Consider the following 15,006-nt stretch of genomic DNA (forward strand, 5'->3'; position numbering starts at 1 on the left):
CCGGGTTTCAGGGTGGCCTCAGGAGAGAACATGACCCTGATGTGTCAGTCACAGAGCTAGAGGGACACATTCCTTCTGTACAAGGAGGGGCACCCAATGTCCCCCTGCATCTGATATCAAAGCACCGAGCTCAGCAGTTCCAGGCGGAGTTCTCCATGAGTCCTGTGACCTCAGCCCAAAGGGACACCTACAGGTGCTACAGCTCACACAGCTCCTCTCCCTTCCTGCTGTCACTCCCCAGTGAGCCCCTGGAGCTCCTGGTGTCAGATGATTATCCTGACCTTGTGCTTTCTGAGCTCAGTCATTCAGGGCCCTGTCCCCAGGAGAGGTGAGGCTAGGATGGAAGAAATACAATAAGAGTGTCTTGGGCTGAGCTGTGGGATGAGGTGGGGAAGGCCTTTGTAATGTAGCCTTTTGTTTTCTCCAGGGACCTTCCCCAAACCCACCCTCTGGGCTGAGCCAGGCCCTGTGACCCCCTGGGGGAGCCCCCTGACTATCTCCTGTCAGGGGACCTCAGGGGCCTCGGAGTACCATCTGGAGAATTCGGGAAGTCCAGCACCATGGAAAAGAGAGAAGCCACTGAAGCTTGGGGACAAGGTGATGTTCTCCATCCCACACATGACAGAGCGTGATGCGGGGATATATCGCTGTTACTATCGCAGCCCTGATGGCTGGTCAGAACCCAGTGACCCCCTGGAGCTGGTGGTGGTGACAGGTGAGAGGACACTCAGGGATCCCAGCCTCAGGCTCTGCCCTCAGGAAGTGGGTCTGCTTTCAGGCTGTCTCCCTCTCACAGCCCAGCCCTGGGGGACGTGAGGGAGGTGTGAGTCCATTTAACATGCTGCCTCCTCCTCTCTTAGGATTCTACAGCAAACCCAGCCTCTCAGCCCTGCCCAGCCCTGTCGTGACCTCAGGAGGGAACGTGACCCTCCAGTGTGGCTCAAGGCAGGGATTTGACAGGTTCATTCTGACTAAGGAAGGAGATCACAGGCTCTCCTGGACCCTGGACTCCCAGTTACAGCCCAGGGGGCAGTCCCAGTCCCTGTTCCCTGTGGGCCCCATGACCACCACACACAGGTGGAGGTTCAGATGCTATGGCTGTTACAGGAACACGCCTCAGGTGTGTTCACCAGCCAGTGACCCTCTGCAGCTCCTGGTGTCAGGTGAGTCCCATTATTGCTCCATCCATGGACTGAGCTACCAGCCAAGTTTTTGGCATCTTTGCTGTGAGGGGAGGCCCATGTGAAAAAGTTGGGTGAGGGGAGCACAGAGGATCCTGGGTCAGAGACAGCGAGACAGGGAGACCTGGGGTCCAGGAGAATGGGGTTTATGGGAAGAGCAGCCCCTGTAACTCTTGTCTGGTCTCCTCAGGTGAGTCTGGGAAGCCCTCCCTCCTGACCCAGCAGGGCCCCATCGTGGCCTCTGGACAGAACCTGACCCTCCAGTGTCGCTCTGATGTCGGCTATGACAGATTCGCTCTGCACAAGGAGCGGGGACGGGACCTTCCCCAGAGCCTAGTCCTGCAGCCCCAGGCTGGGCTTGCTCAGGCCAACTTCTCCCTGGACACTGTGAGCAGCTCCCACGGGGGCCGGTACAGATGCTACGGTGGATACAACCTCTCCTCTGAGTGGTCGGCACCCAGTGACCCCCTGGACATCCTGGTGGCAGGTGAGGAGCCAGTGGGTTCAGTCAGGGTCCCAGACTTTGCACAGGCCCTGTTGGGGGTCTCAGGTGATGAAGCCAGAATGAAAGTACAGGGCCCCCAGGGAGGGGGAGAGACAGAGTGAGGCAGGTGGGTGGGAGGGGAGGGCGGGACACTCAGATATACAGAGACAGACAGAGGTGTGGGTCCTCAGAGAGAGGCATGGTGACTCTCTGGGCAGAACAAGCTGGGCTGGCAGTCCTCACCCTCCCTCCCTTTCTCTCTCTAGGACACCTGCCTGACAGACCCTCCTTCTCAGTGCAGCCAGGCCCCAGGGTGGCCTCAGGAGAGAACGTGACCCTGCTGTGTCAGTCACAGAGCCTGAGGGACACTTTCCTTCTGTCCAAGGAGGGGGCAGCCGATCCCCTCCTGCGTCTGAGATCAAAGCACCGAGCTGGGCAGTACCAGGCGGAGTTCTCCATGAGTCCTGTGACCTCAGCCCACGGGGGCACCTACAGGTGCTACAGCTCACACAGCACCTCCCCCTTCCTGCTGTCACTCCCCAGTGAGCCCCTGGAGCTCCTGGTCTCAGGTGAGGGCCCCTGACCCTGTCTGCTGAGCTGTCAACTCAGAGAACTTTCCCCGTAAGGGTTAACGGCTGAAAGGGAGTGAGGGGCTCTTAGGATAGTCACCCCTAGGAGATCTTTTCCTTAGAGGCCTTCCCACCCCATCGACCCCCTCTTCCTCACCTGGATACTGAAGCAGTGGGAGGGCCTCAGGGGCCACAGCACAGATGTAAGAGGGTGTCTGTGTGAAATGGGTTCCAGGATCAGCCAAAGCCTCTCACCCTCTTCCTGTCCTCATTTCCAGGACCCTCTGGAGGCCCCAGGCCCTCACCCACAGGGCCCACCTCCACAGCTGGTGAGTCCCGGGGAGCTCTGCTCAGAGCGAGCACAGCCCACCCAGCAAGTCCTGAGAGTCTGTCAGGGGATCGAGTGACCCAGATCCTCAAGGACGGGCTTGTGTCCCAGGGTCTGAGGCTGGTGATGGGTGGAGTGGTCATGGCAGAGGGAGATGTGGGGGCCCAGGCTGGGGAGGAGCTGGGCTCATGTGGGAGAAGGCAGCCCCCACCCCACACCTGTCATCCTGAACCCAGGAGGCTCTGAGCATCATTCTCTCCGACCCACGGTGTGTGAGGGGCTCTGTGGGAAGGTGGTGAATGCCTCCATGGGGGAAAGGGGCTGAGCTATGCGGGGGTCCAGGCCCTTCTGGATTTGCTGACTTGGACTCACCCTTCTCCTGTCTGTGCCTCTGTGTCTCCCAGTGTAAAAGGAGAGAATCCTTGTCCAGATCTTACATTTTCTATCGGTTCTGGCCCTGACCTCCTGGGAGAGGGGCCTCACAGGGAAGCCCCCAGGACGTGATGTTACGGGGGCCTGTCCCCTCTGTCTCAGTGACGGTGACACTGTACAGGGAGGGACAGGCAGGATAAAGGTCCAGGCATCCAGTTCCTACCCCTCAGCTCAGGCTCAGCTCAGAGGAGGGAACAGGGTGGATCAACCCTGGCTCAGCTCCTGGCTCTGCTGCTCCTGCTGTGGGGCTGGGCGGCCCCTTCTCTCCTCTGAGTGTTGGGTTCCTGTCTGCTCATCCCTGGTCCCATCCTGCTCACAGGCTGCTGGGAGATGAGGTGACATAAGGGCCTCACAGAGCTCGGGAAGGCAGAGCCCCAGCCCAGCCCGATCTTCCTAGGGAGCTGTCAGAGGCATGTGGGTGGAGGGGGATCCATGAAAGACTCAGAGTCCACCCCACAACCTCCCCCTCTCAGTCCCTGCTGTGCTGGGGGCAGGTAATGAGGAAGGACCCTCAGCACCATATGAGACATGGGCAGGCCCCTGCAGAAGGGGAGCCAGATCACAAAGCTGATGTCCACCTGGGAGGTGGCAGGGGAGGGGAGCATGACGACAGCACAGGGAACTCACAGCCCCGGGTTTCTATCCCACTATCCTGCCTGGGGCATGTGATTAATCTCTCTGAGCCTCAGTGAAGTTGGTTGTGGGGTCAACAATCCTGGTGCATGACTGCTGTGAGGTAAGAGGAGATGAGTAACAGACCCCAGCATGTGCCTCTCACACAGTAGGTGCTCATTAAATGGCATCACTGGTTCATTCATGACGTCACTAATGTTCTAGGTCCCAAATGGTACTGGACAAGAGTCTATGTGGCCTTGGTCAATGGACATAGCAGACCCATGAGAGGAGGGGCCTGGGTGGGTTGGGGTGAAGGAGACCCAGCCCAGACTTTCACCCCTTCGTGCTCCTGAGATTCAGGAGCCCCTGACACCAACCCCTCCTCCATGGACCCTGGTTCCCCAGCTGTTGAGAAGTTGGGATCTCTCAGCTGTAGGGGAATTAGCTCATGGGGACTTGATCCACAGACTGAACACAGAACACAGAGCTCATTGTTATTTCTGAACTGAGACCATTTCTTACTCATCCTCAGTTCTTGGGCACAGCTAACTCTGATCAAGGTGAGTCTGAGCAGGTGCTGAGTTCAGACATCAGAGGGACACTGATGTCAAGGGGAGGTGGGAGCCCAGGTTGAACATCAAAATCCTGGAGATTTGTGTCTACCCTGACCTCTGAGACTTCTTTACCCATATTTCATATTTTTCCATCCCCAAGACTACACAGTGGAGAATCTCATCCGGATGGGCGTGGCTGGCTTGATCCTGGTGGTCCTGGGGGTGCTGCTATTTGAGGCTCGAAAGAACCCGATAAGGACCCTCGATGCAGCCAGGATGTGAACACAGAGGGACCAACGCACCATTCAGAGAGGGGGAGCCTTGGAGCCCATCTGAGGATCCCAGGAGGTGCTGAAGGAAAGTGTGGACCAAAGTTGGCAATCTGTCTGTTGAGAATGTCCAGGGAAGTAGAGGTGGTAGGTGAGGTCTGGGTGCAGGAGAACGTGGGCCATGTCCTCCTCCATCCACTTGGGTGCTCTCCCTCCCTCCCTGTCCTCGCTGACTCTCCTCCACTGCCCTTCTGTTCTCACCCTGTGACATGAGACAATGTTCCGACCCATATGGCTGGTTTGGATTCACATCTATATACCTTCATGCTGAGCCACATCCATCCCAACAAAATGAGGTATCTCTACAACCCTGGGGTTTGTTTAAACCATAAAGAACAAAGGACGGGTACCTGGTCCATAGTGGGAAAACCTCATAATAATGCAGCTCAGGGACAGAATCGGGACACAAAATGGAATCAGGTTTTGTGTGATTCCTTTTATTCAAAATGTCCAGGAGAAGGAAACCCATAGAGACAGAAATCAGATTGGTTTGTCTGGGGTTGACCAGGAGGACAGATGGGAGACGGACTGTTTGTTGTTGGTGTTGTTTTGTTTGTTTGTATTTTTTTTTGGGGGGGGCGTTTAAAACTTTCTTGAAATAAGATAGATGTTGTCATTGAGGCATTGTGTATTAACTGCATTCTAGTGAATTTCATATTTCAAAAGGCTCAATTGTATGTTATGTGACTATTGCTTCAATAAAAAGAAATGCAAGTGAAACACACGTGGTTCCCTACAGCTGCCTTATACCCTGTAGGTTTCCCCACTTGTGTCCATGGAGTTTTATGGGAAGCAGGACTCCCACCAGGTCAGAGGTGCCCTAAGTGCTTAGGGACCAATCCACTCATTAAATTTCCACCTTCACTCCTGACTTGGGCTGAGTCTAGGTTCCAAAATGAGACCCACCATCCCCGAATACTTGTATCTGCGCTCAACTGCCATTCAACCAAGGATGCACTACAGCTTCTGATTCACCTTGTAGGCTTGGGGGACACACATGTGGCCTCCGAATATCCCTTCCCACCACATGCCTCCCATACACACGGCTTCATCAGGTCTGAAAATGACAGCAGATTTCTGGCAGTTGTGGCTCAGTGGTTGAGTGTTGACCTCAGGAGGTCATGGTTGGATTCCAGGTCATGGCACATGCCTGGGTTGTGGATTCCATCCTCAGTGTGGGGCTTGCAGGAGGCGCCCGATCAATGATTCTCTCTTATCATTGATGTTTCTATCTCTCTCTCCCGCTCCCTTCCTTTCTGAAATCAATAAAAATATACTTTTTTCAAAAAGAAAGAAATTAACAACCGATTGGTGCTCTTCATGTCTCAGGCACTGCTGACCTCATAACAACCCTCAGAATAGAGGTTTTACAATTTTGCCCAACAGGCAAAGAGGAAGAGGACAAGAGACTGGCTCAAAAGAGAGGGTCAATAAACGTGTCTCCAGGTCTTAGATTACAACCTGGGAATTGTCTCCAACACGCTCTTCTACCCAAAGCATGGAGATGGAATAAACAGCATTAGACAAAGAGGTACAGTCTGGGGGACAAGAGTCGGTGAGGAGGCAAAAAGGACTGCAAAGGTTTGATGAAGAGGGATGGAGAGCAGGAGCTCTGCTCACAGAGACAAGGAAGTCAGAGAGAGGAAGTGATAAGGAGAAGCAGAAGCCCACACCCAGGCCTGGAGGGCAGTGCTGGTTGCCTCTGTGGGTGATTGACAGTTTTGTAACATCCCCCAGGCCTCCTGTTCCTCTTGGGGTCAGCAAACTGGATACAGCCTCATTGGCTCCTGTAGGCAGTCATGGTGGAGAGAGGACGAGCCCTCCATTCTCCCCTTTCTCTCTCACACACTGAACCAATCCCAGCGTTCTGGCTCTCAGTTCTCCTTTCTGTTACCCAGTTCTCCCCACAGACAAGCTCAGGTGAAGACCCAGGACAGCTCGTTGGTGTGACCCCATCAGCCTCCTTCTGGCCTCCTCCAGACCCTCAGTCTTGGCTCAGGTGTTTCATTCTCATGGTCCCAAACGTCCCTGTCACCGACCATCCCCTGCACAAAGCCGGTCCACAGGTCCCCCTGACTCCAGCCACATCCAGGATCTCCACCCAGCAGTCCATGCTACTGAGGATCAGGCTGAGCTACACTCTCCAGCCCGAGTGAAGCCAATGCCTCCTCCAACCTAACTCATCCAGTGAACCGCCTCCCCTCCCTGCCCCACAACCTGGGTTAGGACCACATCATGGCCCCCCACGGGGCCCCCTGAGCCCATCTGAACACAGTTCCCTCCTCTCTAACCTCCTAGACCAAAAAAGAATACATTTATTTTCAAAATGTATTCCTTACATTTTGGAAATAAATCAACAGACTTGGCAATAATCAATGTGTGAACCAAAACAGAAGTGAATTTTTTAGATTAAATGATAATGTAAATACTACACATCAAACCTATGAAATGAAAAAAGGAAAAACCATGTGTGTTCGTGTGTGTTTATGTCTGTGAGCATATGTGTGAGAGTATAAGTGTTTGCATAAATGTGTATGTGTGTGTGAGTGTGGGTGAGTCTATATATGTGTGGGCTGTATGAATATATATGTGAATGTTTGAGAGTTGTGTGTGTGTGTGTGTGTGTGTGTGTGTGTGTGTGTGTGTGTAAGGTGTATTTTTGTGTTTGGGGTGTGAGTGTATGTATTGTGTGTGTTTGAATGGGCCTATATATGTGTCAGTAGGTGTGTACGTGTGAGTGTGCAGTGTTTAAGCAGGCTACTTCCTCCCTTGACTTCTCAGCAAAACAAAAGTCTCCCGCACAAAGATGATGAGAATTTTTCTGGCCTGAGATATGGAGGAAACGAAACCAGCCATTCAATGCAGATGGAGATGGTGGTGTTTTGAGAAATTGAAAAGCAGACATGCCTTGTCCAAAAAAGCAGAAGGAAGACTCCAGGTCAGACCGCTCGCGTGGAGTCACCTCGATCATGACAGACCTTTGCTGGGCTGCGGGGAGGTCATGGCCTTTCCATCAGGTGGTGCTGGGCCAGTGGGTGAGTCTGCGGGACACAGTGAACGTCTTACCTGCCTCACACCATTTACAATAATCAATGTCAGATGGGCGACGGATCAAAACATGAAAAATAACCAATTACTTTTTCTTTTGCGAAAAGTGGGGAACTATCTTACTAGTTTGTGGGAGACTCATTTTCCTGCGATGTGGACACAAGAACATGAACTTAGGGGGGACATGTACACAGTGGAATCCACTAAGATGAAGAAATTCTGCTCCTTATAGACACCAGTCAAAGAGTGAAGACGATAGATATTTGCGATGGCAAAATGAGACCACGGACAGGCATTCAGATCATTAGGAAACATGTACAAGTTGTTATATGGCAGCAGAGAGCAATAGAGAAGCAAGCAAAAACTTAACAAGCAACTGATATTGACATGCAAATGTGCAGTGACATTATTTAAGGTGATAAGCTGGCCTTGGCTGGTGTTTCTCAGTGTTAGCACATCAGCCTGACCACCGAAGAGTCACAGGTTTGCTTCCAGGTCAAGGGCATGTGCCTTGGTTGCAGGTTTGACCATGGCCCTCATGTGGGATGCAACCTATTGACATGTGTCTCACATCAATGTTTCTCTCTCGCTCTCTCCTTCCCTCTCTCCCTTCCATCCTCTCTAAAAATCTTTGGAAATAATATCCTCAGGTGAGGAGTAACAAGACAAATTTTTAAATAAAAGGTGCTGAGCTTTATAAGTCCTTGAAGAAATAAATATGCATCAAACCACAGGGTTGGTACCAATACTTACACTGAACAATGAACATGAAAAAGTCAGGAAACTCAAAGGATGGGCAGGGATGGGAACCCACCAGGACCCTTGAACCAGGGAAAGTTGAGGAAATGCTGAGGCCACTGGGAAACTGCTCAGCAGAGTCTTTGATAAATGAGCTCCCTCAGGAGCTGTGGTTGGGTGTCCCACTGGGCTGTTAAGAGACAGACTCTCAGGGAGAGATCCTGGGTCCCGCCCTCCCTGAGCAGGAGTCAGACCAGCAGACACAGGAGACCCTGAGGCTCAGGTGAGACCTCAGACACTGCTGACCAGCCTCCTGAAACCTGGACGCCCGTGAGCCCTCATTCTGGGGAAATGCAGAGCCAAGGTCGGGGCTGTTTCCGTGCTGTGGCCTGTGGTAATCCCGAATGGTTGCAACAGCCTTTAACACGTCACATCCTGTGAGACTGTTCTGCAGGCTTAGGCTTCCTCCATCTGCAGAGCAGGAGCCCTCAGAGCAGACGCCATGGCGTCCATCCTCTCTGCTCTTCTCTGCCTCGGTTAGTTGTGGACATGGGGAGGTAGAGAAGGAGGGGCAGCTTCATCCTCTTGTTCATGGGGAACCTCAGGCTCAGGCAGCTTGAGTGGACGGGGTTCTAATGGGAAGGGAATCAGCTCAGACATCCGGGTGCAAATCTCTCACCGACACTCTCTTCCAGGGCTGAGTCTGGACCAGAGGATCCACATGCAGGCAGGTGAGTCCTCCCCAGGCTCCATGTCCCTCCTCTTACTTCACCCCTGGGGCTCAGGAGGGAGCACAGAGGTGCTGGGTTGAGGTGATAAAAGAGGAGGTTCTAGCACTAAGCTAGGAAATGAAGGTGGGGAAGGTCTTGGTAATGCAGCCTCTGGTTTCTTTCCAGGGACCCTCCCCAAACCCACCCTCTGGGCTGAGCCAGCCTCTGTGATGCCCTGGGGGAGCCCCGTGACCATCTGGTGTCAGTGGACTGGAGAGGCCACAGAGTTCTGTTTTGAGAAAGAGGGAAGCACATTTCCCACATGTGGAGCAATTCCACTGCATCCGATGGACAGGAGCACGTTCAGCATCACAGGCCTGACAGACAGTGGTGCTGGGATATATCGCTGTTACTATTACAGCCCTAATGGCAGGTCAGAGCGCAGTGACCCCCTGGAGCTGGTGGTGACAGGTGAGAGGACACTCAGGGATCTGAGCCTCAGGCTCTGCCCTCAGGAAGGGGATCTGCTCTCAGGGTGTCTCCCTCTCACAGCCCAGCCCTGGGGGACATGAGGGAGGTCTGTGCCCCATTTAACACGCTGCCCCCTCCTCTCCTAGGATCCTACAGCAAACCCAGCCTCTCAGCCCTGCCCAGCCCTGTGGTGACCTCAGGAGGGAACGTGACCCTCCAGTGTGGCTCATGGCAGGGATTTGACAGGTTCATTCTGACTAAGGAAGGAGATCACAGGCTCTCCTGGACCCTGGACTCACAGAGACAGCTCAGTGGGTGGTCCCAGGCCCTGTTCCCTGTGGGCCCCATGACCCCCAGCGACAGATGGACATTCAGATGCTATGGCTGTTCCAGGTACAGCCCCCAGGTGTGGTCGCACGCCAGTGATGCTCTGGAGCTCCTGGTCTCAGGTAAGGCCCATTATTATCCCATCCATTGATTTTGGCACAGAACTGGGGTGTTATTGGGGTCATTACTTTGAGGGGAGCCCCGTGGGGGAGAGTGAGGTCAGGGGATCATAAGGGCTCCTGGGCCAGAGACAGAGAGAGAGAGTGAAACCTGGAGGTCAGGCCAGGAGAAGGGGTTTATGGGAGGAGCAGTCCCTGTAATTCACATCTGGTCTCCCCAAGTGAGTCTCAGATGCCCTCCCTCCTGACACAGCAGGGCCCCATTGTGCCCTCTGGACGGAGACTGTCCCTCCAGTGTCATTCTGATGTCCACTATGAGAGTTTTGCTCTGTCCAAAGAGTGGGGACCGAACCTCCCCAAGAGCCTTGTCCTGCAGCCCCAGGCTGGGCTCTCTCAGGCCTACTTCCTCTTGACACTCAGAGAGGCTGACAGGGGGGTGGGTACATATGCTAGAGTAGGAACAACCTTTTCTTTGAACCCCAGTAACCCCCACCCCTAGACATCCTGGTGGCAGGTGAGGAGCCAGTGGGTTCAGTCAGGGACCCAGACTCTGCACAGGCCCTGCTGGGGGTCTCAGGTGGTGAGGCCAGAATGAAAGTGCAGACCCCAGGAAGGGAGAAAGACAGAGAGAGACAGGGGTGGGAGGGGAGTTGGGGAGACTCAGAGAAACAGAGACAGACAGAGAGGAGGGTCTGGAGAGAGAGGCCTGGTGACTCTCAGGTCAGAACAAGGTAGGCAGCCCACCCAGCATGGCTCAGATGTTGATTTTCAACCTATGAACCAGGAGGTCGTAGTTCAATTTCAGGTGAGGTTGCATGCCCAGGTTGCCAGCTCAATCCCCAGGTAGGGGCATGCATGAGGCAGCTAATTATACCTTCCTTCTCATCATTGATATTTCTATCACTCTGTCCCTCTCCTTTCCTCTCTGAAACGGATCTATATTGTAAAAGGCCAGTGGCCATAATGCACAGGAGGTGCATTGATGGGTCTTGTGGTGTGGCTGGTCTGGGGTTCCGCTGGCGGGTTTGGGGTCTCGTGTGATTTCACACGCTGGGCCTCTAGTATATATATTTAACATACAAGGTGGGCAGGCAGGCCCCACTCCCCCTTACTCTCTCTAGGACACCTGCCTGACAGACCCTCCCTCTCGGTGCAGCCAGGCCCCAGGTTGGCCTCAGGAGAGAACGTGAACCTGCTGTGTCAGTCACAGAGCCTGAGGGACACTTTCCTTCTGTCCAAGGAGGGGGCAGCCGATATCCCCTGTGTCATAGATCAATGCACGGAGCTGGGCAGTTCCAGGCAGAGTTCTCCATGAGTCCTGTGACCTCAGTCCACGGGGGCACCTATAGGTGCTACAGTTCACTCAGCTCCCCCTTACCTGCTATCACTCCCCAGTGAGCCTCTGGTGCTCCTGGTCTCAAGTGAGGGGACCCTGATCCTGTCCTTTCTGAGCTCAGAAGAAGAGGTGAGGCTAGGGTGGATGATATACAATAAGAGTGTCTTGGGCTGAGCTGTGGGATGCAGGTGGGGAAGGCCTTTGTAATGTAGCCTCTTGTTTTCTCCAGGGCCCCTCCCCAAACCCACCGTCTGGGCTGAGCCAGCCCCTGTGATTCCCCTGGGGAAGGCCCTGACTATCTCCTGTCAGGGGACCCCAGAGGCTGAGGAGTACCGTCTGGATAAAGAGGGAAGCCCAGCACCATGGAAAAGACAGGAAGCACTGAAGCCCGGGGACAAGGCCAAGTTCTCCATCTCCTACATGGCAGAGCATGATGCTGGGATATTTCGCTGTTACTCTCTCAGCCCTGCTGGCTGGTCAGAGCCCAGTGACGCCCTGGAGCTGGTGGTGACAGGTGAGAGGATACTCAGGGGTCCCAGCCTCAGGCTCTGCCCTCAGGAAGGGGGTCTACTCTCAGGGTGTCTCCTCAGATCCCAGCCCTGGGGGCCACGAGGGAGGTGTGAGCCCATTTAACATGCTGCCTCCTCCTCTCCTAGGAGCCTACAGCAAACCCAGCCTCTCAGCCCTGCCCAGCCCTGTGGTGACCTCAGGAAGGAACGTGACCCTTCAGTGTGGCTCATTGGATGCATTTGACAGGTTCATTCTGACTAAGGAAGGAGACCACAGGCTCTCCTGGAACCTGGACTCAAGGAAAGAGCCCAGGAGGCAGTTCCAGGCTCTGTTCGCTGTGGGCCCCATGACCCCCAGCGATAAAGGGCCATTCAGATGCTATGGCTGTTACAGGTACAGGCCCCAGGTGTGGTCACACCCGAGTGACCCCCTGGAGCTCCTGGTCTCAGGTGAGTCCCATTATTTTCCCATCCATTGATTTGGGCACAAAATTGGAGTGTTATTAGGGTCAATACTTTGAGGGGTGCCCCATGGGAGAGGGTGAGGTCAGGGGTTCACAAGGACACCTGGGCCAGTGACAGAGAGAGAGAGTGAGACCTAGAGGTCAGGCCAGGAGAAGGGGTTTATGGGAGGAGAAGGGGTTTGTAATTCATGTCTGGTCTCCCCAGGTGAGTCTGGGAAGCCCTCCCACCTGACCCAGCAGGGCCCCACCATGGCCTCTGGACAGAGCCTGACCTTCCAGTGTCGCTCTGATATCTGCTCTGACAGATTTGCTCTGTCCAAAGAGGGAGGAGGGGACAGAGCCTTGTCCTGCAGCCCCAGGCTGGGCTCTCTCAGGCCTACTTCCTCTGAAACTCAGAGAGGCTGACAGGGGGGCGGGTACATATGCTAGAGTAGGAACAACCTTTTCTTTGAGTGTTTGGCCCAGTAATCCACCCTAGACATCCTGGAGGCAGGTGAGGAGCCTGTGGGTTCACTCAGGGACCCAGACCCTGCACAGGCCCTGCTGGGGGTCTCAGGTGGTGAGGCCAGAATGACAGTGCAGGCCCGAGAGAGGGAGAGAGACAGAGAAAGGCAGGAGGTGGGAGTGGAGTTGGGAGACTCAGAGAAACAGAGACAGACAGAGAGGAGGGTCCTCAGAGAGAGGCCTGGTGACTCTCAGATCAGATCAAGGTAGGCAGCCCATCCAGCATGGCTCAGAGGTGGAACTTGAACCTATGAACCAGGAGGTCACAGTTCACTTCCAGGTGAGGTTGCATGCCCAGGTTGCCGACTCAATCTCCAGGTAGTAGCATTCATGAGGCAGCTGATCATTTCTTCTTTCTCATCATTGATGTTTCCATCACTCTGTCCCTCTCCTTTCCTCTCTGAAACCGATCTATATTATAAAAGGCCAGTGGCCATAATGCACAGGAGGTGCATTGATGGGTCTTGCAGCGTGGCGGGTCTGGGGTTCCGCTGGCGGGTTCGGGGTCTCATGTGATTTCACACGCTGGGCCTCTAGTATATATATTTAACATACAAGGTGGACAGGCAGCCCTCACCCCCCCTCCTTCTCTCAGGGACACCTGCCTGACAGACCCTCCCTCTCAGTGCAGCCAGGCCCCAAGGTGGCCTCAGAAGAGAACGTGACCCTGCTGTGTCAGTCACGGAGCTAGAGGGACACATTCCTTCTGTCCAAGGAGAGGGCACCCAATGTTCCCCTGCATCTGATATCAAAGCACCGAGCTCTGAAGTTCCAGGCAGAGTTCTCCATGAGTCCTGTGACCTCAGCCCACGGGGGCACCTACAGGTGCTACAGCTCACACAGGTCCTCCCCCTTCCTGCTGTCACTCCCCAGTGAGCCCCTGGAGCTCCTGGTGTCAGATGAGTGTCCCCTGACCCTGTGATTTCTGAGCTCAGTCATTCAGGGCCCGGTCCCCAAGAGAGGTGAGGCTATGATGGAAGAAATACAATAAGAGTGTCTTGGGCTGAGCTGTGGGATGAGGTGGGGAAGGCCTTTGTAATGCAGCCTCCTGTTTTCACCAGGGACCTTCCCCAAACCCACCCTCTGGGCTGAGCCAGACCCTGTGATCCCCCGGGGGAGCCCCCTGACTATCTCCTGTCAGGGGACCTCAGGGGCCTCGGAGTACCGTCTGGATAAAGAGGGAAGCACACGACCATGGAAAAGACAGAAGCCACTGAAGCCTGGGGACAAGGTGATGTTCTCCATCCCACACATGACAGACCGTGATGCTGGGAGATATCGCTGTTACTATCTCAGCCCTGATGGCTGGTCAGAGCCCAGTGACCCCCTGGAGCTGGTGATAACAGGTGAAAGGACACTCAGGGGTCCCAGCCTCAGGCTCTGCCCTCAGGAAGGGGGTCTGCTCTCTGGGTGTCTCCTCAGATCCCAGCCCTGGGGGACATGAGGGAGGTGTGAGCCCCATGTAACACGCTGCCTCCCCCTCTCCTAGGATCCTACAGCAAACCCAGCCTCACAGCCCTGCCCAGCCCTGTGGTGACCTCAGAAGGGAACGTGACCCTCCAGTGTAGCTCAGGGGAGGCATTTGGCAGGTTCATTTTGATTAAGGAAGGAGATCACAGGCTCTCCTGGGCCCTGGACTCACAGACACAGCCCAGGGGGCAGTACCAAGCCCTGTTCCCTGTGGGCCCCGTGACCTCCAGCGATAAAGGGCCATTCAGATGCTATGGCTGTTACAGGAACAGCCCCCAGGTGTGCTCACACCCCAGTGATGCCCTGGAGCTCCTGGTCTCAGGTAAGGCCCATTATTGTCCCTTCCATTGATTCAGGCAACAAATACTGGGGTATTATTAGGGTCATTCATTTGAGTGCACCCCATATGAGATGATGAGGGGAGCACAAGGGCTCCTGGGCTTGAGTCACAGAGAAAGACAGTGAGACCTGTTGTCCAGGCCAGGAGAAGGGGTTTATGGGAGGAGCAGCCCCTGTAATTCACATCTGGTCTCCCCAGGTGAGTCTGGGAAGCCCTCCCTCCTGACCCAGCTGGGCCCCATTGTGGCTTCTGGACAGAGCCTGACCGTCCAGTGTTGCTTTGATGTCAGCTATGACAGATTCACTTTGTCCAAGGAGGGGGGACGGGACCTCCCCAGAGCTTTGTACTGTAGCCCCAAGCTGGGCTCTCTCAGGCCACTTCTCCCCTGGACACTCAGAGAGGCTGACACTGGGAAGGCGGTACATATCCTAGAGTAGGAAGAACCTTTTCTTTGAGTAGTTGGCCTCCAAGTGACCCC

At 54.6% G+C, this 15,006-nt stretch overlaps 1 protein-coding gene and 1 pseudogene across 1 annotated transcript; both read left to right on the plus strand.

Annotated features, from left to right (window-relative positions):
* Positions 1–267: 267 nt before the first annotated feature.
* On the plus strand, positions 268–4,445 carry LOC102442760 (leukocyte immunoglobulin-like receptor subfamily A member 6). Its single transcript, XM_023747933.1, has 8 exons — positions 268–328; positions 428–715; positions 861–1,163; positions 1,372–1,668; positions 1,932–2,234; positions 2,513–2,563; positions 3,970–4,041; positions 4,324–4,445. The coding sequence occupies exons 1-8, from the start codon at positions 268–270 to the stop codon at positions 4,443–4,445; spliced, it is 1,497 nt and encodes a 498-aa protein (XP_023603701.1).
* A 4,335-nt stretch (positions 4,446–8,780) lies between these two features.
* On the plus strand, positions 8,781–14,934 carry LOC102443082 (annotated as a pseudogene).
* Positions 14,935–15,006: the final 72 nt, after the last annotated feature.

The sequence above is a fragment of the Myotis lucifugus genome, unplaced genomic scaffold, assembly GCF_000147115.1.
Source record: "Myotis lucifugus unplaced genomic scaffold, Myoluc2.0 scaffold_1063, whole genome shotgun sequence".
In the NCBI taxonomy this organism is placed as follows: Eukaryota; Metazoa; Chordata; class Mammalia; order Chiroptera; family Vespertilionidae; genus Myotis; species Myotis lucifugus.